This window comes from Zootoca vivipara, chromosome 17, assembly GCF_963506605.1.
Source record: "Zootoca vivipara chromosome 17, rZooViv1.1, whole genome shotgun sequence".
Taxonomy (NCBI): Eukaryota; Metazoa; Chordata; class Lepidosauria; order Squamata; family Lacertidae; genus Zootoca; species Zootoca vivipara.
In genome coordinates this window covers 33308575-33334054 of record NC_083292.1, presented here as the reverse complement: position 1 = coordinate 33334054, position 25480 = coordinate 33308575, and the positions used below count along the sequence as shown (strand labels likewise).

At 50.5% G+C, this 25480-nt stretch overlaps 2 protein-coding genes across 3 annotated transcripts in view; both read left to right on the top strand.

Annotated features, from left to right (window-relative positions):
* ADAM15 (ADAM metallopeptidase domain 15) overlaps positions 1-25480 on the top strand; it is a 365789-nt gene that overhangs the window by 313415 nt on the left and 26894 nt on the right. The window lies entirely within an intron of this gene.
* On the top strand, positions 179-23898 carry TRIM46 (tripartite motif containing 46). The gene is made up of 10 exons (XM_035098481.2): positions 179-241; positions 5525-5780; positions 7742-8088; positions 9736-9879; positions 12054-12149; positions 14183-14436; positions 15619-15740; positions 19091-19390; positions 21634-21931; positions 23095-23898. Exons 1-10 carry the CDS (start codon positions 179-181, stop codon positions 23468-23470), a joined length of 2256 nt encoding a protein of 751 aa, XP_034954372.2. The 3' UTR covers positions 23471-23898.

The window sequence follows — 25480 nt, the reverse complement described above, 5'->3', positions numbered from 1 at the left end:
GGGGGGCGCCGGGAGCCGAGCCTCTCCGGAGGAGCATGCGCGTTGCTCGCTCTCCCCTCCCTCCCTCCCCGACGGCTCGCCCGGGCTCTCGGCCGCAATAGACCGAGGCGTTTGCAAAGCGCTGCCGGGGCGGCGCGGGGGTGCGGAGGCCGGAAGCCCCCCGTCCCCCCCGGGAGTCATGGCCGAGGGCGAGGACCTCCACTCCTTCACGTCGATCATGGATGCCCTCGTCCGGATCAGCGTGAGAACCGGGGGTTGGGGGTGGGGAAGAGGGGGGGCGGGCTTGCAACGCAGGGCATAGAAAAACCGGGGTGGGGGCGAGAGAGAGAGAGGAGAAAAAAGGTGTGGGGGAGAAACACCCCAATTTAGTGCAGCCGATGTGGGGGTGACTGTCCATATGCCTTGAGATGAAGGGATGCTTTGCGGGAGGGGTGGGGGTGTGAGGAAGAGAGATCTAGTATGGGCATCCCATTGTCTCCCTAGTGCGTCGGCATGATGTGGGATCCATGTTGCTGCCACTGGGATCAAAAGAGCCGCCGCCGGCCCCCCCCCCCGCGAAAAACCTGGAAATCACACCCCCATATGACCTCCCCCGCAAATAAAATAGGTGCTGCCCCTCCCCTGTTGACAACTAGCCTAGACGCTCCCATTCCCTCCCCCACCCCACAAGCTCTATCAGTTTTTTCCCCTGGACTCCCTTCAGGGCTAAGTGAAGGATGCTGTGAGCATCCGAGCACATCCCTCCGTCGCCATGGCAACCTCCTCCCAGGGCTGGCTGCCAGGGCCCGCCTGGTCCAGCGTCTGCCTCCACTGTGGCTCTCTCTCTCTCTCCCTCCCTCCCTCCCTCCCTCCCCGCCCTTCTCCATCCATCCATCCCCTCCCCTCCTCCTGCTTTGTGTGTGTATGTGTGTGCGTGTGTGTGTCCCTTTTTCGCTTGCCAAGAGAGATGGCATCCAGGCGGGCGCTGGGCAAGGTGAGTGCCCGTCCCTTGGGGATGGATGGCAGGGGAGGGAAATGCCTTTGGGGCCCCGTGGTGGCAGATCTCTAGGTGGGGAAGCCTTGGCTGGGAAACTGCAAGCCATCCGGCAAGATGAATGGTTCTTTGGCAAAAGATCAGATGCCAGGGTTTCTTTCCTCTCTTTTTTTTGACCACCTTCTTCACCCTGGGTGCCTTGTATCGCTGGGCAGCTGGAGCAGAAGGGAATGCAGCTTTGGGGCAGGGGGTGCTGCCAGGGGCGGAGAGCCCCCCTCCACCCCACTCCCTGGCTAAAGGACAAGAGTGCCCTTGAATGGGACGCAGCAGAGACTGGGCTGGCTGCCAAACTGCCTGTAAGAACTGGGAGGCGGGGTCTCTCTCTCTCCCTAACCCCCCCCCCCACGGCCAGCCTGTGTGCCCAGTGGTGGGGAAAGCAGGCTGGCTCTGCCTCTGAGCTGCACAAGTGGGGAATCTGGGTGGGTGTGAGCGGCTGACGGCCGCCTTATACTGATTCGGAGCATTGCGCTGTCTTGCTCTATATTGCCTGCACTGACTGGCAGCTGCTCTCCAGGGTTTCAGACACAGCCCTTTGCCTGGAGATGCCGGGGATTGAAACCTGGGACTTTCAAAGCAGGTGACGCTCTTCCCGTGAGCCATGGACCACCCCCTACAAATAAAGGAAGACCCCACTCTTCCTGTTTGTAGAGAAAGGCCTGATTTAAATAGGAGCAGAGTTTCAGGCAGGGGACATTCCTAGCCCTGCCTGGAGATTGAACCTAGGACCTCCTGCATGCTAGGTGGGTGCTAAACCCCTTGCACATATAGTTTATTGACCTTTGGGAAATCTCTTTGTCCCCAGAAATATGTTGCTGTTTCTCTCGCTAATGGTCATGTCTCTGCATATTGTAAGAACATAAATAAATTACTGATGGATTTTGGGGGGGGGATTATAGAAGATCCATACAGTACCTCAGTAGCTAAGTACAATGCCCTCCATTCAGAAGGTCCCAGGTTCAATCCCTAGAAACTCTAGGAAGGAATCTACTTTATGTCTTTGTGAATAGATTTTTTTAAAAAAATAAAAAAATAAACCATGCTTCTATTATTGATATCTCCCCTACCTCACCACCCTTAGAAAAGACTTCACCAATGCGAGGGTTGCCATATTTCAAAAAGTAAAAACCAGGACACCCCAAAAGTTGTTGAGCTTTCTTTTAGGAAGACCCCAAAGTTGTTGAGCTTTCTTTTTTTTACAAAAACACCGAAAGACCACGATTGACTTGCCTACAATCCAGGACAAAGCACTGCATTTCCCAGTAATGTCTGGATAAATCCGGATGGATTGCAGTGTTGCTATTAACTACTACCCTATAACTAAGGACACAGTCTTGCTTCCACTTACCAGTGAGTAAGCCCCCTTGAATTTAGTGGGACTTACATCTGAGTAGACGTAGGCCACACCCACAGGCTACATTTAAAGCACTGTGATACCGCTTTAAACAGTCATGGCTTCCCCCAAAGAATTCTGGGAGCTGTAGTTTGTTAAGGGTGCTGAGAGTGGTTAGGAGACCCCAATTCCCTTCACAGAGCTACAATTCCCAGAGTTCCCTGGGGATTGATTGTTAAACCGCTCTGGTTTTTCAGCAATTTATTCATATATCAGTGTAAAAATCATTGGGTGGTCAAATAAATAGCAGGTAAGCTAAGATCCTTAGCTTCACCAAGGATTTTAGGATTGCCAAGGAAGACTGGGAATCTCCCCTGTCCCCTGTCCAAAACCCTGGAGAGCTGCTGCCTCGTTGGACCAGTGGTGTGACTCTGTATAAGGCACCTTATTTTGTAACATAATCTAGATTGGGAGTGAAGGAGCTGTACGTAGTCTCAAAGCTTGGCTCATGTTTCTGCCACTTTCATGACACACGCGGTCTTGCTGGGGTGCCTCAAGTGTGAGACCGGCCCTCTGTACATGCTTAGGGGTTTCCACGGTCAGAGGCAGTAACGTTTTTGAATCCCGTTTTCTACAAAACACAGGCAAGGAGAGTGCTTTAGTGTTCGAATCCTTCTTGAGGCATCTGTTTGGCCGTCGTGAGAACAGGATGCTGGACTAGATGGGTCACTGGCCAGGTCTTCTTGTTATTTTCTGAGGACAAACACTGCAGTGTAATGGTTGAAGGAAAACTGAACTGCGGAACGTCCCCAGGTCTCGCTGCTGCTCCCGCAAATTCCCTGATGCAAATTTCTGTGCCTCAACTCCTGCAGCCCCATCTGCAAAATGGGGATATTAAACAGTGGCCTGGTTTACAAGGTGGTTTGGGGGGGTGTTTAATGAGGCCCTTTGAACACATGTGAAGCAGGACAGCTAAGCATTATTAGTGAGGTAGCATGGAGCAGTGGTTAGAGGGGTCAGCAACCTTTTTAGGCAGGTGGGCATGTTTGCATTTTTGAGTGAACATCACGGGCGTCGCCTCCCTTCCTGGTGTGTTGTCTTCCAAATCTCCCCCCTGCACCCGCCCCAAAGAGACAGAAAATGCAGCCATTTTAAAGGGATCCAGGTAAAAGTCGAAAGCGGTAAATTAAACCGAGCCTTGGAAAGCACATAGAGCTGAAAGAGGAAGTGGGGAAAGAGTGCCACTCTTGCCACTTCCTCCTTCATCTCTATGCTCTTTTGAAGGTGGCTGTGTGTGTGTGTGTGTGTGTGTGGTCAGAGGCATTTTGGGCGCCAAGGAAAGACCTTCAAAGGGCTTCATTGCACCCGTGGGCAGGATGCTGGCAAATTTTTGAGTCGCATTCAACCCCCCCCCAAGCTTTAATGAATGCACTTAGGCCAGTCGTTTGCTTTCTGCTTTGCCTATCCCGCAGGGTCGCTGTGAGGATGCAAACGATGAGACACGCCCTATGCATGGCAGCAAATGCAGAATACTCACTACTACCACAGATATATTAATACTCATAATATACAGATGGGATGTGCCACAAAATTTGCCAGCATGGAATACTTTTGTTCAGGATCCCAGCCAGCCAGAGGCTTCATTCCATTCCCTCTGTTTTTGGTTCCCTTCCCCGTTCTTTGCAACAGTTAGTTGGTGCAGTGAATATGCTCAGGCCTTGTGCGGTTGTATTCCCTGCTTCCCCAACCCCCAGCTAGGGTTCCCCCCCCCGCTAAACCTTTTTTAGTTTGGGTACATTTACAAACCTTGTGTGTGCGTGATGCTATTTTAGTGACTTCAGACTTCATAGCCTGAAGAGATGAATTTAAATCTCAAGGCAGAGCCTGTAATTTTTTTTTTTGCAACTAGCAACCAGGATTCTTTCCCTTAGCCGCTGCAGGGAAACACTTGCCTCCTCTGCACGTTGGCCATGTAACAAAGCGCGTTGCAAAGGATTCTGGGAAGTGTTCTAAGGCGCACCATTGGTCTGTTCTTCCTACGGGCAGCACAACACTGCCTTGTGATTGGCCAGGGAGAGGTGAGACTGCAACCCTTGCTCCAGATTGCAAGGGGAGGTCGCGAGCGGTGGGCAAACTCTTTGAGAGTGTCAAAGAGGAGGAAGCCACTATCATTATTATTTTCAATTTTCAATTTCAATTTTAATTTTTTAAATTATTTTGCCCTGTATTTCCCCCCCCCCCCATCCTCCGTTTAAGCCAGTGGTTCCCAAACTCTTTTCGTTTATGCCTTAGTTACATAACGCGTCCTACCCTACAGAAAGCACTGTTCAGAACAGTCAGGATAGCTCAGTTGGTAGAGCATGAGACCCTTAATCTCACAGTTGTGGGTTCGACCCTCCTGCATTGCAGGGAGTTGGGCTAGATGACCCCTGTAGCCCCTTCCAACTCTACAATTCTGCAATTCTTTGAATAGCGGTTTGCATGACGGCCCACTAAGGAAGATAGTAACGCGATACAATTCAAAACAGTAACAAAAAAGGGTGTGTGCAGTGCGTGTGCGTGGACTTAACAGTGCTTAGGTCTTTTTGGGGGGTTGCTAATTTCATCAGCGTTGTTGATTCTTGTTTAATAGATTATAAATGCCCTACTGGTTTGTTAATTGTATAAGACAACTTTTGCTTTCATTGCAATGCTCAGCTTGTTTTTGTAGTTGTTGCTTTGGTGGCTGTGTTTTATAGCAACTGTTAGCAACTGATGATTTGTTAATTGTCCTATATAGGATTTATGCTGCATTTGTGGTGTTGTGTTATTGCTATTCACTGTTTGTAAGCCGCTTTGGGATTCATTCGAACGGAAAGCGGGCGTAGGCATGCAATAAGTCAGATCAAAACAAAATTAATTGAACATGCATTCAAAAGCCAATTAAAACTATTCAGCCTTAAGTAATTGAACAAAATTGATCCAGTGATACCAGCTTTTCAAAGCCTGGGAGTCATTTATACCCTCAGCACCCCCTGTTGTTGCCCCCATACCTCTTAGCGCCCTTCTGTGGGGGATCCCACAGTATGTTATAATACTGTACTGTTGTTGAGCTAGAACCAGCCTCTATTTTTGTTCTCTTGAACCCTGTTTTTCCTTCCCCTCCTTCCTTGTCCTTCCAGACCAGCATGAAGAACATGGAGAGGGAGCTGTTGTGCCCAGTGTGCAAGGAGATGTACAAGCAGCCCCTGGTGCTTCCCTGTATGCACAATGTCTGCCACATCTGCGCCACCGAGGTCCTGCTGCAACAGGGCTACGTCTGCCCGGACCCCACCTCCGAGCCCACCTCACCGGCCTCCACGCCAGCCACGCGGAGCCCTCGCCTGGGCCGCCGGGTCATCCCCAAGCCAGAGCGCCTGGACCGACTCCTCAAGTCAGGTGGGGAGGAGGGCGGTGTGGCGACACCCTGTGCTGGCGGGGAGGGGGGGGACACATAGGGCAAGGGCACCCCCTCCTGGTGGAAGATGGGATGCTGGTGGCACTGTGGTCTAAACCACTGAGCCCCTTGGGCTTGCTGACTGAAAGGTTGGCAGTTCGAATCCCCGCAATGGGGTGAGCTCCCATTGCTCAGTCCCAGCTCCTGCCTGTTGAAGATTCATTCCCCGTGTCTGCAGTCATGGGATTGTTGTCTATCACATGATGGTGTATGTTTTCATTCCACAGAGTGGGAAGTGACAGAGACAGGATGCTTGTGTTACTGTGTTCTGTGAAGTGGGACTATTGTCGTCCTTTGCTGAGCTAGAGAGAGAAGGAGCCATGTTGCAGTGCTCCTTGTGTGTTTATATGTAAATAAAGTAGATTAGCCAAATGCTGAGTTGCTGAGGTCTGTTATGCAAACTGCAAACACTCATTGAGTGTGCTGATGTGTGTTGGCATCAGTCGCTGTGATGTTTGGGCAGAAGAAAGCTTTTGAAGCTCCCAAATGATTGACCAGGAGGGAGAGAACATGCCAGGTGGGCCTGTGTGCCAGGGTCCTACTTGTGTGTAGGACGACTTCTAACACTGCCAACCTAGCAGTTCGAAAGCTTGTCAGTGCAAGTAGATAAATAGTTACCACTATGGCGGGAAGGTAAACAGCGTTTCCGCGCGCTCTGGTTTCCGTCACGGTGTTCCGTTGCGCCAGAAGCAGTTTAGTCATGCTGGCCACAAGACTTGGAAAGCTGTCTGCGGAAAAACGCTGGCTCCCTTGGCCTGAAAGCGAGATGAACGCCACAACCCCATAGTCGTCTTTGACTGGACTTAACCGTCCAGGGCTCCCTTATCTTTAACTTTACCTGGTTGAAGGTAAAAGCGGTTGGGCTGTAGGAATGTTTGCAGTTCGTGCTGCGAGTGCATTAGGGCAGGTCCTTGCCCCGAGGATGTTACAAATTAAAATTTGGCAACGGGGAAATGGGATGGGAGGAAAGTGGAAAGAGGGGCGGGGGCGCTTTGGGTTGCCAGCAAGATCTGGAGGGCCCACAGGTTCCCCACACCTGCTTTACGAGTGTGCATGCCACAGTCAGACGAGGAAATTCCAGGGAAAGGATTTCACTACGTATTGTCAAAAGGAAAGGGATGTACATCAGTCTTCTGTCTCTCAGCTACTCCTGGGCGTGCACACGATGAGGTTGTTGCTGCAACAGAGAGGCCCCGTCCCTCTTGTGTATCTCCTCCATCTGAACTGAACGCAAGCAGGCGAAGACTAAGCCTGCTTGTAGCCTTCTGCTCCTCCCGCTTCAGTCCTCTTCTGGTCCTGGGAGACAGTGGAGTAGGAGAGATGAGGCAGGAGAGGAGGTGTGGAAGGAGGTGTGGAAGCCCGTGACTCTCTACCAGCCTGACCCATCTCTCTCTCCTCCTGCATTTGTTCTGCATCCTTCAACCTTGCAGCTTCTCCTGCCTCTGCCTCTCGCCTCCTATCTTTTACAGGCTCCCCCCAGATCACTGCTCCCTTTTCCCAACCCCACTTCTCCTTAGCATCCAAGCCAGTCCCTGACCGCATTTAATATGTGGTCCCTGATTGGCTGGGACACGTGCCAAGGACAGGAGTGGGGAACCCGCGACCCTCCAGATGTCGATGGGCTACAGTCCCCATCACCTCTGACTGTTGGCCATGTGGTTGATGGGAGTTGGAGTCCAGCAAGAAGACCCAGAAAGGCTCGCAGGTTCCCCACACCTGATTGGCTGGGACATGATTCTAGGACAAGGGTGGGGAACCTGTGACTCTCCGGATGTTGCCGGACTACAAACCCCATGGGCCAATTTCCCCGAGGCTGATGGGAGCCCCGCATCTTCTGGGGAAGCCTCTGCTGTGTGCGCAATGTCACCTTTTGCCTTGTGTTCTGTTGTCCCTGTACTTCCAGGTTTCGGCACGTACCCGGGGCGCAAGCGAGGCGGGCTCCTGCACCCCCAGAGCGTGCTCTTCCCCTGCCCTCTGTGCCAGAGGGACGTGGACCTGGGTGAGAGGGGCCTGGGCAGCCTCTTCCGCAACCTGACGCTGGAGAGGGTAGTGGAGCGCTACCGCCACACCATCAATGTCAGCGCCGCCATCATGTGCCAGTTCTGCAAGCCGCCGCAGCTGGAGGCCACCAAGGGCTGCACCGAGTGCAAATCCAGCTTCTGCAATGAGTGCTTTAAGCTCTACCACCCGTGGGGCACCCAGAAAGCCCAGCACGAGCCCACCCCACCCACGCTCACGTTCCGGCCCAAGGTAAGGGGCTCCCTCCAACTCCTCTTGAGGACCAGGCGGGAAATCTCTGCTTTTTATTTGAAAGTGACTTGGAAACTGCAACTCATCCAGGCTGGTGACTGGGAGTGGCCGCCAGGACCATATAATACTGGCCCTAAAGGATCTACATTGGCTCCCAGTACGTTTCCGAGCACAGTTCGAAGTCTTGGCGCTGACCTTTGAAGCCCTAAAAGACTTCTGTCCTGTATACCTGAAGGAGCGTCTCCACCCCCATCATTCCGCCCAGACACTGAGGTCCAGCTCCGAGGGCCTTCTGGCGGTTCCCTCCCTGCAAGAAGTGAGGTTACAGGGAACCAGGCAGAGGGGCTTCTCGGTAGTGGCACCCGCCCTGTGGAATGCCCTCTCAGCAGATGTCAACTACCTGACCTTTAGAAGACATCTGAAGGCAACCCTGTATAGGGAAGCCTTTTGTAACGTTTTATTATGCTTTTATATATGTCAGAAGCCACCCAGAGTAGCTGGTGCATCCCAGTCAGATGGGCAGCTAATAATAATAATAATAATAATAATAATAATAATAATAATATCCCAACTTTCCTCGAGGGTGGCTTCCATGGTTCTCCCTATTCCTCATTCAATCCCCACAACAACCCTGTGAGGTAGGCTAGGCTGAGAGGCAGTGACTGACCCAAGGCCACCCAGTGAGTTTCATGGGCAGGTCAGGATTTGAACCCTGGACTCTCCCTGGTCCTAGTCTGACACTTTAACCACTGCACCACACTGCCTCTTGGTGTGTGTGTGTGTATGTCCCTGTTTTCACACGAACTTTCCCCTCACATTTATCCCAATCCGTGGCCTTTCTCAAGGGTACGCCTTAGGAATCTTCCTTCCTCACAGAGAGCTACCACAGTGCACTTTGTAGGCGCTTTCCAGTTCCTTTGCAGCCCCTGGGTCTGAGGCTTCCTGTCTTAAAGAAACAAAAATGGATTCAAAGGGAAAGCCCTCTCCCCACAAAGATGAGGAAGCCTGTGTTTGTGTCCGCAAGTGCCAGAGACTTTGAACAAACTACAGTGGTACCTCTGGTTAAGAATTTAATTCGTTCTGGAGGTCCGTTCTTAACCTGAAACTGTTCTTAACCTGAGGTACCACTTTAACTAATGGGGCCTCCCGCTGCCGCTGCACGATTTCTGTTCTCATCCTGAAGCAAAGTTCTTAACCTGAGGTACTATTTCTGGGTTAGCGGAGTTTGTAACCTGAAGCGTTTGTAACCTGAAGCGTTTGTAACCCGCTTGACACTGACACTGCCCTGACACTGATGTCCAGCACCGAGGGCCTTCTGGCGGTTCCCTCATTGCGAGAAGCCAAGTTGCAGGGAACTAGGCAGAGGGCCTTCTCGGTGGTGGCGCCTGCCCTGTGGAACGCCCTCCCAACAGATGTCAAAAAGGAAAACAACTACCAGTCTTTTAGAAGACATCTGAAGGCAGCCCTGTTCAGGGAGGCTTTTAGTGTTTAAAAGATTGTTGTGTTTTGTTCTTCTGTTGGAAGCCGCCCAGAGTGGCTGGGGAGACCCGGCCAGATGGGCGGGGTATAAATAATAAATTATTATTATATTATTATTATACCACTGTAAAACCGTGAGCAACCTGCCTCCTCCTGTGTCCCACGTAGGGTCTGACATGTCCGGAGCACCGGGAAGAGGTTACGCATTACTGCAAGAGCTGCCAGCGCTTAGTTTGCCAGCTGTGCCGCGTTCGCCGGACGCACACAGGCCACAAGATCTCGCCTGTCCTCAGCGCCTACCAGGCCCTCAAGGTGAGGCTTTTTGGTGGGATTTAAGCTGTCTCCTTCATCCCCACATCTGTTCGTCCGCCCAGTTCTGATAAAACGGCTGAGTTGAGAACGGAAGGTAGAGAAGTTGCTGGCCCAGAGGTGGAAAGACGGAAAAGTCCCAGCCAGAGCGGAATGGCAAGTTAAAATGGATGGACTAGGTCGAGATGGTGAAAATGACTGGAAAAATCAGAAACTGGGAAGACCAAGGTTTTGATAAAGACCAGAGGAAATTTATACAGTGGTGCCTCGATTTACAAATTTAATCCGTTCCGAAGGCACCTTCGTAGGTCGAAAAATCCGTAAGTCGAAAAGCGCCATTGGAAACGCGATTTCCCATAGGAACGCATTGGAAACCGAAAAATTCGTAAGTCAAAGCAACCCCATCTAAAAATTCGTAAGTAAAAAAAAACCCTATCTAAAACCGCTCAGATGTCAAGAAATTAGTAAGCGTGCGGCCATTTGCCCCATTCATAAGTCGAAAAATCCGGTTGTCAAGTCGTTCGTAAGTCAAGGTACCACTGTATTATACCTGGAAGACCACTGTAAACAGCTGAGCTCTTTAACGGGGCTTAAATAACACTTGTGAGTTGACAGAGACTTTAGATATAAAATGTTAAATGGAATAAATGGAGGACATAAAATATGCAGCAGGAAATGTTTAACATGGAACCCGTGGAAGGGTGGAGGGCGGTCCAAGGATGCGAGGGAATCTTGTGTCTGTTTTTCCTTTGGTTAATTACATCTGATTGAGAATGTTAAAAAAATAATTGGAAAATCATTAAATTTTTGTTAGAAGTGCAAATCTAAAAATAAAAAAAGGAAGTTGTCATATAGCGAGTGAGACCAAACAGCCCATGTTGCCTCACTGATAAATATTGCCACAGACATTTCTGAACCATGGTTTTTCTAACGAGTGGCTCCTGTCCAGGTTTGTTAATTGTCTTACTTTAAAATGCTGCCCTTTAAAAAATATGGGGGGGGGTGTTTATTGGGTTGTTGTTTTTATTTTGATTATGTATTTTGTGGTTTCATATTTTGCCCTTTGGGCAGCAAGTCTCTCAGGTATACCTGCAGAGGCTGGGAATCGAACCCCCAACCTTCGGCAAAGCAGATGCCGTGTTCTGCCACTCTGCAACAGCCTACCCCCTAGGAAGCCCTTAAGATTTCCATGCTCATAGAGCTGGCCTCCATAGGGCCATCGGATGCTGCCTTTTTCAGAGCCAAAGCTTTGGTCCACCTAGCTCAGTATTGCCCACACTGACTGGCAGAAGCTCTCTAGGGTTTCAGGCCTGGAGTCTTTCCCCCAGCTCTGTGTAGAGATATGTGTGTGGAACCCAGGACCTCCTGCTTGTAAAACAGGCTGAGGTATGGCCTTTCCATCCAAATTGTGGAATCTGGGGCAGCCTAGGTCTGCACCTGTATTTCATGTCATTTTCATTTCAATCCACTTTAAATTTGTGTACTGCCTTTCTATATTGCTATACCGAAGGTGGTTTACAGCAACAAAATATAACAACAAAGATTGCACACCTTAAAATTATCTGATCCAATAGAAAAAGTCACAGTAAAACAATAAAACTTTAAAACGGAACAACTTACATCGAATAAGGCGATATTCAATCATCTATCAGCATACAACAGTAAAATTAACTCCCCAAACATCAGCAAATTATAATTAAACAGAAATTCACTGTATCATGCAGACCTCCATTTAATTCAATATCCCATCGTCTTGCTGCTTTCCCCCGTTTCACCTTTTGACATTCCCTCCGTGGTAAACATCCTGGCAATGAAACAGCCCAATATTGCCCAGCCAGTTTTCTGACTGAGCGGGGACCTGAACCTTGGTCTTGTAGGTCCTAGTTCAGCACTCTTAACCGCTATGCTGTTTGTCTTTGGCACAAATGTACGAATCTCTGCTGCCTCTTGAGCAGCGTATTTTGGGTCTGTCTCATCGGGGAATGGTGGCGTGTGTTGGCTGTGAGACAGGGGGAGGCAGAGGATGGAGGAGTGGGTGACTCTCAAGGGATCGGGTGGGGTGGGGGGGTGGCAGAATCGGGAATCCCCCCCCGGGCTTGGTGTCAAATGTGTACCAAAATGCTTTGCTGCTCACATTGCTCTCTCTTGCCTCCATCCCCTTTTCCTTGCACATCCAGGATAAACTGACCAAAAGCCTGACTTACATTCTGAGCAACCAAGACACAGTCCAGGCCCAAATCAGTGAGCTGGAAGAGACTCTGCGGCTGACCGAGGTACAAACTGCTCTCGCGTCCGTTGTTCTCGTTTCACATTTTCCCCTTTCAGATGGAGCGGGGCTGCCTGTCATTCCAGTTTCCTCGTCCCAAAGATGCTTTAAAGGGTTTCAGAAAGAGAGGCTGCGATTCTTATTACCTGTCTTCAGGCGATCGTGTCAGATGGAAAAGCAGATAAATAACTACACGACATTTAGAAGACACCCAAAGGCAGCCCTGTACAGGGAAGCTTTTAATGGCTTATATTTTGCTGTGTTTTTTATGTTCTGTGGGGAGCCGCCCAGAGTGGCTGGCGCAACACGGCCAAATGGGCAGCATATGAGTAATCTTCTTCTCCTTCTTTGGCAATCACTCATAGCCGAGTAAGATTGTCTTCCATAAACATGGTTTTCAAAAGTGAGTTCCCGAGTGACCGTGGAGGCCAGTTCTGGATCCACACTTCCTTCCACAGTGGGGACATAGGTTTCCGGGCGGGAGTTGATAATAGTGAGGGTTTGCCAAGCATGCCTTCGTCTTAGCCCGTTCCTCCCTTTCGTCCTGAGTTCGAGCGTCTTCAAAACCATTGGCAAAGGCTGTTCTCCAACTGGAGCGCTCGCAGGCCAGTGTTTCCCAGTTGTCGGTGTTTACACTGCATAATAATAACAACAAAATTATCCTATGGGAGATGGGGCAAGCTTGTTTTCTGCTGCTCCCGGGGGGGGGGGGGGGTAGGGCCGAAAACCAATGGATTCAAATGACAAGAAAGGAGATTCTGACTAAACGCCAGGAAGAACTTTTCTGATGGTGAGAGCTGTTTGACAGTGGAACTGACTTGCTCGAAAGGCGGCAGACTCTTATCCGTTGGAGGGTTTTAAAGAGAGGCTGGATGATCATCTGTCAGGGATTCTTCAGCTGGGATTCCTGGATGATCCTTGGTGTCCATTCTAGTAGCTGAACGAGGAGCAGAGCCACATGTGCCCCTCTGCAAACCAGAGAGCTTCCACTGTTTTGTGGGATGTGATACATAAGCAGCAGTCAAGTACAACATTCCTTGTTTTCCTAGAGTGGACATGCAGGGGAATGTTTGGCCCACCCAGTTGAAAACTTCCTGTTTCCTCCTGGCTGGGACATACTTCCTTTGCATGTGACTAGAGGTGGGCGTGACCTCACCTGTCCAAGTAACAAAAGGACAAGGCACGCTGCCACACTCTCTCTCTTTGAATTTCTCTGTCGTTGGAGCAGCTTTTTAGCTAGATATGCTCTGTTGGCTCTCAGCCAACAGAGGACACTGGGATTATCCCCATATGGGATAGATCCACATGTAAATAAGTCTGCCTTCAATGATCCAACTGTGAACTGAATGTGAGTAAACTTCTTTTATTGGCTTTACACAAGATTGTGGCGTGTTTATTCTTTTAAGAGGGAATTTAAGAGGAACCTAATGGTAAGAGTTACAGGTAGGTAATCCGTGTTGGTCTGACGTAGTCAAAACAAAGCAAAAAAAATCCTTCCAGTAGCACCTTAGAGACCAACTAAGTTTGTCATAGGTATGAACTTTCATGTGCATGCACACTGGTATCTGAAGAAGTGTGCATGCACACGAAAGCTCATACCTATGACAAACTTAGTCGGTCTCTAAGGTGCTACTAGAAGGATTTTTTTATTTTTATTTTTCTAACAGTAAGAGGCTTACACAAGCCTGCAACCAGCTATCCGCTGTGTGTTTAAAAGGGGAATGTGAAACTCTGCTAAGTTAAGGAACCTGCTAGCACAAGGTAGGAAAGACATTAATAAACGATACCATGGTACCTCTGGTTACAAACTTAATTCATTCCGGCAGTCTGTTCTTAACCTGAAACCGTTCTTAACCTGAGGCATCACTTTAGCTAATGGGGCCTGTCACTGCCGCCGGCGCACGATTTCTGTTCTCATCCTGAGGTAAAGTTCTTAACCCGAGGTACTGCTTCCGGGTTAGTGGAGTCTGTAACCTGAGGTACCACTGTATATCCTCTCCTGCCTCCCTGAATGTCCCCATGTGTTTTGCCTCCCTGCAGGCGAACGGTGCCCAGGCCAAGGAGGAAGTGGCACGGCTGATGCGCGGCCTGAGCGCCCTCTTGGAGGAGAAGCAGTCGTCCCTGCTCAACGCCATCGAGGAGTGCCGGCAGGACCGCGTCTCCAACCTGCGGGCGCAGCTGCACGAACACCGTGCCATGGTGGAGAACTCAGGCATGGTGGGCTACACCCAGGAGGTGCTCAAGGAGACGGACCAACCCTGCTTTGTCCAGGCTGCCAAGCAGCTGCATAACAGGTGTGTGTGTGGGTGTGGGTGCAACAAATTTAAAATGGCACGCGGGGAAGTTGATGCTGTAACGGGAGAGAGCTAAATCCCCAGGAACTTGCTTCCCTCAACTTTTTCTTGGCAGGTGACACATTCATTTCCTAACGTCTTACTGGTCAGTTATTGTCGGCAGCTAGGTGAGAAAGCTAGCACTGGAAGTTTCTGGAGGGAGCACCCGCCGCCATGTGGTGTCGGAAAGTTTGCCAGCTAGCTCTGGTAGAAAAACAGAGCAACAAGTGTCAGCTTTTGAGGGGTTTGTTACGGCGGGTCGGTATTCCTTCATTATGCCAGTGTTTGTTTTTTTCTGGGGGGACGCAGGGGGATGCGTACCCCTAAACATTTTGTGAATTGAACGGGAGAAGAAACTAAAAATTTTAGTTTCTTCTCTAGCACGGTGAATCGTCAGTTCCGTTGCTACCCCCAATGGCAACCTCATTTCCTGTCACGGCGTTTCCTGAGTCTCAGACGGAAGTGAGCCTTTAATGTGTGAAGCAGTGTGGAATGTGGGTGTGGTGTTTTACTGATGAAAGTTTGGCCTCATTGAGGGGCAGTATTTCAATATGAGTAGGAAAATCAGACTGGAATGCAGTTTTTAATGCCTTTAATGGGGGAATAACAGAAGCAGGCATGTGCGGAATGAGAGTGTTGTTGGGTGTTGAGGGATAGCAACGTCGCCCAATGCCTTTTGTTGTTTCGTCATACGGCACCCCATGGTGTGAATAAAAATTCAGGCCAACATGCCAGTACATCGGTCAAAAAGCCGTGGTTCCGTAATGCAACAGGTACTGGAGCGCAAAATGAACATTAAAAAAAAAAATGCAGTTAGGGAAACTAATGCAATATTCCCCATGTCTGAATGAACCCTGAGCACAACTGATGAAAACAGTACAGATATATTGAAGAGAAGTGTGTATCTCTGTTGCGGTTCAGCCTCCCCTGACCTTCGCCCTCTGGGTGCTGTTGGGCTCCATCTAACATCAGCCCCAGCGCGGGCAGCCAATGGGTCAGGGTGATGGGAATCGTAGCGCACAGCACCCAGAGGATGCAAGGCTGGGCAGGACAGTAGGCCTCGGATCTGCCTTGGGAAACTGTTCCTCTTTGCCTGACCCCCTCTTTCCTTCCACCAAACCCTCCACCCCACGCCGCCGGCAGGATTGTCCGGGCGACTGACTCGCTCCAGGTCTTCCGCCCAGCAGCCAGCTCGTCCTTCAGCCACTTCCAGGTGGATGTGAGCCGAGAGCTGAAGCTACTCACGGACCTCACCTTCATCAAAGGTACGTACGGGACGTGCGGTGGCCGAGGGGGCTTCGGCGTGGTAGGAAGTGGGCCTCAAAAGGATGGGGCAGCAGGGTCATGGCACCCTTCCCTTGCCCTCGCGTTCCGCACCGGTGTCGTTTCCGTCGGAGGAAGTACTCGTCTGGTCCGGTTTGCCGAAGGAGCCGCCGCCCTCGCGTGAAAAGCAGCGGGTGCGGAGCTGCTCCCGGGATTTGTTTTTGATCGTGGCAGGACAAGCGAATTCCTCCTTGCCTGGGGCCTGTGAGGGGTGACCCCCTCCCAGGAGCCCTCGGGCCGCCCCCTAACAGTGGGGCTTGGCCTGCGCTGCAATCCTCCGAGAGAAGGTAGCTTGTGTGGCGTCGATCTGACAGGTCATGGCCCTTGGGCGCGGAGGGTAAGTATGGGGGCTGTTTCCCCCCCCCTTCCATTCCGTTTCACCCCATTCCCACTTCACGCATCCCCCTCCAGACCCCAGGTGGGCTGGGTGGGTGTTTGATCCCCCCCACCCCCACCCCGTTTCTCACATCGCCTCTGGACCACACCCTGGGATTCTTGGCCCCGGTCAGCTACATCTCACCCCCCCCCCCCCGGACCTGCGACCCCTGCATCCCATGATCCATCGCCCACCCGATATTCCAGGCGCAGCGCCCGCCCCCCAGCGGCCCACTTCCGCCCCGTGCCTGGCTGTTGACCCATCTCAGACCTGCTTTACCTCTCTTTGTTTATAGGCTTTGGCTGCTGCTGAGTCATCATCGAAGTAAAAAAATGAGGCAAGTCATCTCCCGCCCAGCCGACCCCCCCCTCCACCTCAGTCCTCCCTGAGCCTCCTGACACACTCTCTCACTTTTCTCTTTCTCCTCCCTCTGCCCCCATCGCCAGCCCTCGCGCCTCCATCCTGCATCCTTCACCCGCATCCTCCCTCTGCCCATCCCTCTGTGTGGCTTAGATTTGGTTCGGGTCCTCAAGATGCTCTGGCCGGGCCAAGCACCTCTGAGTGCGTGCAGAGTAATAATAATTTTAAAAAAGACCGCTGGGGCGCAGGGTTCTCGCTCACCGCTGAATCCTGACGTAGGTTTTTGCTGTCGACTGTATCCAAAGGCGAAAGAGGAGGAAGGCAAAATAGTTTCAGTTTCTTCCGAAAGGCATGACACAGAGGGGTGCTTCTTTGGGGTAAAGAGGGGTCTCGTGTGTTTCACTAACCCTTCCTTGCCCCCTCCCACCAAATTTAGTTCTCCCCTGCTCTTTTAAAACTCAAAAGCTTTTCTCCCAATATCTTGACTTCTGCCAAAACCCTCCACTGTAAAATTCAGGGGTTTAGACCACAATTCAGCCCATCAAATGTTGCTGGATTCGAAAGTCCCATCAGCCCCGGAGGCAATGGGGCTGCAGGGAAGCAAAATGCTAGAGGGTTGGCTACCCCTGGTTTTCGTTTAAACATTTCTGTCCTGTCTGAACTGGGGGCCCACCCTTCTTCCTGGGAAGCAAGCCGGGCAGTCGCCAGAGGTGACAAAATACCAGGAGCGACTTGGTGAGCTGCCTCAGCTGTGTAAATATCATTGAATCATCGAATTGTAGAGTTGGAAGGGACCTCAAGGGTCCTCTAGTCCAGCCCTCTGCAATGCAGGAATCCCAGCTAAAGCATCCATCACAGACGGCCATCCAACCTCTGCTCAAAAACCTCCAAGGAAGGAGAGCCCACCACCTCCCGAGGGAGACAGTTCCATATCGGAGAGAGACTTCCCGTAGCTTGCAGAGATCTGTTGTGTTCTGGAGGACATCAACAGCAGAATTCTCGAAGGGAGGCATTAGGCTTCTGAACACCAGTTGCTGGGAATCCCAGTTGGGGACAATTGAAGTTGCGTAGGGCTGTGTACCAGTGAATTAGACGAATCCCAGATCCTGAACCGAACGAGGTCGAACCAGGGTTTGCCTGGACAGAGCTGAGGTAATCCTGTATCACCTTGGGGTGGGGCCACCTAGAGCGAAGTGGGGCTCTCAGAAGAAGACACTTTTTGGTTTTTTGACCATTAGTGGTCTGGGTTGAAGGGGCCAGGACTCGCAAGCAACTTTAATCCCTGGTACCCAAACAAAAACATGGATAATACCCTTTTAATTCCCTGGCTTTCTTTCTTCACCCTTTTCATTTTAGAGGTCCCGGTTTACATAACTGAATTTTTACATGTATTGAAACAAATGTCATATCCATCCATTTTTCAATGGGTCTTCTCTGACGAAGCTTAACACTGGATACGACCCCCTGAATCTTGTTTTTGAAAATCACCTCCCTCCTCTGCAAAATATTACAGTCTTCTTCCATTTTAACCAACAAACTGATCAAAAAAATGTGAGGTTAATTAACTCACGTTGCCCTTTTAATTAACTCACGTTGCCCTTCCTGAGGTGGGCTGCAGTGTAAGATGCATATTTTGTTTCCAAAAGGGTTCGTTTCTCTTTCCCCATCATCACCATGAAATAACAACAACAACAACAATTATTATTATTATTATTATTATTATTATTATTATTATTATTAATATGCCGCCCATCTGATAGGGTTGCTCCGGCCACACTGGGCGGCTTCAAGCGAATTAAAATACTGTAAAACATCAAACATTTTAAACTTCCCTATACAGGGCTGCCTTCAGATGTCTTCTAAAAGTCAGACAGTTGTTTATCTCCTTGACATCTGATGATGAGATTATCTCTTTGACATTTGAGAAGGCCCTCTGGCTGGTTCCCTGTAACCTCACTTATCGCACCGAGAGAGCCGTCAGAAGGCCCTCGGAGCTGGACCTCAGTGTCCGGGCCAAATGAAACTTTTTAGTCGTTTCATTTTTTTTATGAAAGCAACTCAAAGGGACTTGCGGCAATCATTCAGTGCTGTTTTCTCCCCTTTTATTCTTTTTTGGGTCCTACGGCAGGAGTGGGGAAAACTCTGGCTCCCCAGCCCTCTCAATCCATGTCCTGGCCCTCTCAAGGCCACCACCACATTGCCTCTGCTCTCTCCTTCTCTTCTGTGTCTATCCAGCCATGGTCTGTCTCCTCCTGCCTTGACGCTCTTCCACTCCTCCTCCTCCTCCTCCTCTCTTTCTTCCCCCTTTCCCTTCCCACCCTGCTCCCCGACTCTTGCACTCAGCCTCTTTCTGCTCCCCGGAGTCTCTCAGCAGCTTGCCCCGTCTTCCCGACAGCTCTCCTCCCCACCCCATTTTTTCGCCTTCTGGAACCCCCCTTAGCCTGTAGCCGGTTTCTGTTGGTCCGTGCAGAGCGCCCATCGCCTGTTGTCCGCGGCGGCGCCTGACATCGCCTGTCTTTTCCCCCTCTCCCTCCTTCTTTCTCTCCCCCACTGCAGCGCCCGAGGCCCCCGTGATCGACACGCAGCGCACCTACGCCTACGACCAGATCTTCCTCTGCTGGCGCCTGCCGCAGCACTCGCCGTCGGCCTGGCACTACACGGTGGAGTTCCGGCGCGCCGAGCCCAAAGGGAAGGCGCTCAAGCTGTGGCAGCGCCGCGAGGAGGTGCGTGGCACCAGCGCGATGGTGGAGTACCTGGACACCGACTGCGTGTACGTCCTGCGGGTCAAGGGGTACAACAAGGCTGGGTTTGGAGACTACAGCGAGGACATCTACCTGCACACGCCGCCGGCGCCTGGTAAGACCCTCCTAAAAATATAGGCAGTCTGTCTTTCTGACAACCAGGGCAGCCATGGACATGTTTGCCTGGAAATACTGAGCCAGCTTCAAGGTTCTTTGGGTCCAGGGTACCTCGGGGATCAGCTCGGTCACCAAGATTATCTGCAGCCGCGTCGTCGGCCCTTCCCCGAGTTGGCAACGAGAAACCGAGTCTTTGGAGCTGTTGGCCCGGTCCTGTGGAACTATCTGCCCCTAGAGATTCGGCAGACGCCTTCTGTGCCAACTTGGAAAAGCCTGCCAAAAACTTTCCTATTCCACCAGGCAGGCGTCCTTCCCCAATGGTTAATTCATGCCTGTTTCAAACTTTTGAAAAATGTTTTAAACTGTTTTTTATGGTTTTACAGTGGTACCTTGGTTCTCAAACTTAATCCATTCCGGAAGTCCGTTCCAAAACCAAAGTGTTCCAAAAACAAGGCGCGCTTTCCCATAGAAAGTACCGTGTTTCTCTGAAAATAAGCCATACCCCGGAAATCAGCCATAGTGATAGGCAGTTTAACCTTGTAGCATACTTAATTAAAAAAAATAAGACATCCCCTGAAAATAAGCCACCGTGGGTTTTTTTGAGGAAAAATAAATATAAGACGGTGTCTTATTTTTGGAGAAACACGGTAATGCAAAACAGATTAATCCAGGAGGGAGAAGAAGATATTGAAACTGTAAAAGGATTTATGATTTCTATGTTTGAATATGTATTGAATTGTTTTTAATTGTTGTTATCTTTTTAAAAAATTTAAAGAAAGTTTAATTTAAAATTTTAAAGAAAAAGAAAGTAATGCGAAACAGATTAATCCGTTCCACCCCTAAAACAGCAATTAAACATTAATTTTACTATCTAACGAGACCATTGATCCATAAAATGAAAGCAATAAACAATGCACCGTACTGTAAAATCAATAAAACAGTATTGTAGATGATAACAATGAAAATGTATTTTTTTTCCTTACCTGCACTGCCAAAAGTGGCTTTGCAGCTTTTATCCATTTCTGCAGTCACACAATCAATCAATCAATCAATCAGTAGCTGAACTGTGTTCCACACAGTCACAAAAACAAAAAAGCCACAAAAAACAAAATAAATAGCATAAACAGACAGACCTTAGCGTGTGGCACTCAGAAAGAAAGTGTGGCACTCAAATCGGAAGTGTAACACTCAAATTGGAGCACATTCAGCTTCCTAAAAAAGTTTACAAACTTCCGGGTTTACCCTTCGGGTTCCAAGTTGTTCAACAACTAAGCTGTTCAAGAAACAAGGTACCACTGTACTGTATGTTTCTCGTTTTATTGTTATTGTTTATTGAATTTGTATACAGCCCTTCATCGGGGTGGTTCACAGTTTTACGGTTTTATTGCTGTAAACCGCTTGGATATTTTTAAATGATGTAGCTGTATACAAATATTTTTTAAAAAATGAATGAATGAATGAATGAGGCCCATCTGCACTGTAGGTTTACAGCAGCATCAGACCACTTTAGAAAAACAACAAGTATCCCGGGTCCTCTAGTATTAGGGTGCTACGAGTTGTCAGGAGAACCTTTATTCCCTTCCCAAGACTTCAAATTCCCAGAGTGGTATAACAATCAGTGCCTCTTCCTAGGGAACTCTGGGAATTATAGCTCTGTGATGGGGAATAGGGACCTCCTAATGACTTTGCAGGGGACGTGGGTGGCACTGTAGAGTAAACCACAGAGCCTAGGGCTTGCCGATCGGAAGGTCGGCGGTTCGAATCCCCACGACGGAGTGAGCTCCCGTTGCTCGGTCCCAGCTCCTGCCCACTTAGCAAGTTCGAAAGCACAAAGTGCAAGTAGATAAATAGGTACCACTCTGGCGGGAAGGTAAACAGCGTTTCCGTGCGCTGCTCTGGTTCGCCAGAAGCGGCTTTGTCATGCTGGCCACATGGCCCAGAAGTTGTACGCCGGCTCCCTCGGCCAGTAAAGCGAGATGAGCGCCGCAACCCCAGAGTCGTCCGCGACTGGACCCAATGGTTAGGGGTCCCTTTACCTTTAATGACTTTTTGCACCATTGACAAACTACAGTTCCCAGAGTTATTTGGGGGGGGGAATCATGGCTGTTTAAAGTGTTGATGTGTCTAAAGTTTCTACACCTCAGCAGCTTTTTTTGGGGGGGGGGGAACGGGTTCTTCCTAGTTAAGATCCTCTCTCCTCCTTTTCCTTCTTCCTGCCTCCCACCTTCCCCTTCTCCCAAGTGCTGAACTTCTTCCTGGACAACCGGTGGGGGTTCAACAGGGAGCGCTTGGTGATCAGCAAGGACCAGCGGGCCGTCCGGAGTGTGCCGGGGCTGCCCATGCTCTTTGCCGCAGAGCGGCTGATGACCAGCTGCCACCTGTCAATCGACCTCGTGATTGGGGACGTGGCCGTCACCCAGGGGCGCAGCTATTGGGCCTGCTGCGTGGACCCCAGCTCCTACCTGGTCAAGGTGGGCGTCGGGCTGGAGAGCAAGCTGCAAGAGTGGTTCCAGGTACCCCAGGATGTGGTGAGCCCCAGGTGAGCAGCGGCTGCTCTGGAGGGAGGAAGGGGGGCAGGTTTTCTCAAGGAAATTGTCTTTTTAATTTCACAAAGTTTATATATACAGAAAAACCTCTGCCAAACTCTATTGAGGAAGGGATATTGATTAGGATATTGACTGTAATATTGATCAGCTTATAGGTCAGGGTACAAATATAAATACTGCTATATTACAATTGCTCAGCTGGTTAGAGCGTGATGCTGATAATGCTAAGGTTTCAGGTTCGATCCCCATATGGGATAGCTGCATATTCCTGCATTACAGGGGGTTGGACCAGATGATCCTTAAGGCCCCTTCCAGTTGGAATAACAACAACAACAACAACAACAACAACAACAACAACAACAACAACAACAACAACAACAATAATAATAATAATGTACCCCACCCATCTGACTGGGTTGCCCCAGCCACTCTGGGTGGCTTCCAGCATAATAAAAACACAGCCAAACGTCAAACATTAAAAGCTTCCTTATACAGGGCTGTCTTCAGGTGTCTTCTCAAAGTTGTATACAGTAGTTCTTTATCTCCTTGACATCTGATGGGAGGGCGTTCCCCAGGGCGGGTGCCACTACTGAGAAGGCCCTCTGCCTGGCTCCTTGTAACTTCACTTCTCACAGGGAGGGAACCACCAGAAAGGCCCTCAGAGGAGGACCTCAGTGTCTGGGCTGAATGACAGGGGTGTAGACGCTCCTTCAAGGAGATAAATAACTGTACAACTTTTAGAATCGTCTGAAGGCAACCAACCTTGTTTTCGGGAAGTTTTTAAACACTTGCTTTGTCCCTTTATATTGTGTTGGGAGCTGGCAACCTAGCCAGATGGGCAGCGTATAAGAATGAAATGATGATGATGATTAACCGTCAGTCGCTTCTTGCGAAGGCTTACCTTTCGGCCCAGGCTGGCTAGGGGCTGATGGGAGCTGGAGTCCGAAAACACCTCGGCCATGGCTGGCTCGGAGCTGGTGGGAACTGTAGTTCTTGGACTCCAGCTCCCATGGTAAGGAAGACTCTGAGGTTCCCAGGGAGCCTTGACCGCGGTGCGAGCCAGCTTCCGACGCTCGTGTGCCGCCGGACTTGTTGCTCCGAGGCTTAACTCCTTCTCTCCCCCCCCCGGCCTGCCCCCTCGTTTCCCATGGCTCAGGTACGACCCCGACAGCGGCCATGACAGCGGCGCTGAGGACACCACCCTGGACACGGCGCCGCCTTTCGCCTTCCTGACCATCGGCATGGGCAAGATCCTCCTCTCGCACGGCGTGGCGCTGACCTCGCGGGACCCCAGCAACTGCACAGTGCCGCTGCCTCCCCGTGTGGGCATCTGCCTGGACTACGAGCGGGGCAAGGTGACGTTCTTTGACGCCGTCTCCTTCCGCAGCCTCTGGGAGTGCGGCATCGACTGCTCGGGACCCGTCTGCCCCGCCTTCTGCTTCATCGGCGGCGGCGCCCTGCACCTCCAGGAGCTGGTGGCCAACCGACAGGAGCGGAAGGTCACCATCGGCGGCTTCTCAAAGATGGATTGAGCATGTCTCTTGGCATCTCTTGGCGCGAGGGAGGCGGAAACCGAGCAGGAAGCGGCCCTCGGTGCACGAGAACAGTCATCCCTCCCACTAAACGGGCCTCCGAGCGCCTGTTGAAAGCGGCGGAGGATGCCCGGGGCCTACAACAAAATGGCCGCCCTTCTGCTCACGGGCCATACTGAGATTTGCCCCGCCTGGCGGGCTGATGGACCTTCCAGCGGATAGAAGAGACTCTGCCTTTCGAAAGACCGTGATCCTGTAGTAGACCTCCCCTCATAGAATGTTTGCTGTCGAGATAATTTTGTGGGGGGCAGGGATGGGACAGAGCGGGGTGTTGCCCCCATAAGCTGCACTGGGTGTGCTTGTGGGGTGCAGGAATGTCTTTCTGTTTCATCAGGTCCTTTGTTTTTCCTACCCCCGCCCCAACATCTTTTACGGTCCCTCTGTGTCCTTGTGCCTTGCAGGGCGGTGGGGCGGCACTCTCCCAGTTGGGATGCTTGCCCCAAAGACTCTGAAGGAACCTAGCTCCCCGTGGGGTTAGGAATTTTCATCTATGGAGGAGGTAAGGATGTTTCGTTTGATGCATGGACGAATTAGGGATGTTTTTAATCACACACAATCTCCCTTTTTTAAACTCTGTAATCCATCTGTGCTCTTCCCCCCCTACATCTTTCCATCGACACCCCACCACCAGCAACGGGGTGATTGGCACCTGTCGCGTCTCTCCTAGTCTGACTCCAATTTTGAACTGAATGTTTTTTAAAGCTCCCCCCCTTCCAAAGAGCCCCCTCCCCAACTTTGCAAGTCTTGCAAGGCCTCACAGGTGCCTCACCCCCCCTCATTTTTGGATCGAGCCCCATCTCTTAATCTTGTCTACATGATGTCAAAGTCTGTTTTTTCCAATCTGTCTTGGGTTTTGCAAATCGTGGATTTCTGGATTTCTGGCAAAGGGGATGAAAGGGCAACGGGATGAATAAGTCACCCCTGTTGGGGGGGAGGGAGGGAATTGAGAGTCCCCCTCCAAGGGAGAAAGGGAGGTGGGTGGGACAGAGCAGGGTGGGCAGGGGTGAACTAAGGCAATCAAAACTGTTTTCGTGCAGGTTTAAGATTTTATAGTGTAGATCTGCCTGTTCACTTCAGGATTGTTGTGATATTAAAAAAAACAAAAAAAATTAAACGGAACGGTGAATCGCACCCGGCTCTCTTCTGACTGACTGCATTTGTTTTCTGGATGTTGCTTCTCCATGAAGATCCCTAAAATGGATCCTTCGCACTCCTGAGATCTCCTCACTGTTCCCTAAGGAAGCTTCATTTCGCACCCAGAACTTGACACTGCAGTTTCCACTATTATTTTCCATGATTTTACGTCGCAGTGCCTGGTTTTCTTTTGAATGTCAGTGTGTAAGGAGAACAGGCATCCCTGCAGGACACCCCCACTCCCTGGTAGATGCACCCCCCCCCCCAAGAAAGGAAAGTGAGTCACTTTCAGCCACCATTAAGAGCTGCCTAGATAGAGATGGGCAGATCCTTCTGGCATATGCAGACTTGATCTAATGGGTCCTTCACCTGCACATGTCTGAGAACAAAAGGGCATGTAAGTTGGGAAGGAGCAAGAGCCTCAGGCCCTCTGTGCCTCTCTATGCGGCCCTCAGAACTGTCCCAGGGCCGCTCGGTTCTTTCAACAGGTGTTTGGTTCTGGCAATAGCCAGCAGAGGGCACTGCAGCACTAGGAACAGAAATATTTAAGTATGTGCTGTTACATCCAATAGTTAATTGCTAGTTTTGTTGTGACTTGAAGGGAGTTTCCACAGTGGCAGCCTTGTACAGGCTCATACCTGCAGAGTGAGGGTTGCAGAGAGGTCATGGCATTTTTGCAGTGTTGTCTGTTTGCTAATGCAACAACAAAAGAAGGAAGTCTGGTAACATCTTAAGGGCTAGGCTCCATTATGATAGCATGTGCTTTCATTTGCTAGAGTCTGGCTCATCCATGACCTGAACAAAGACAACTGTCTA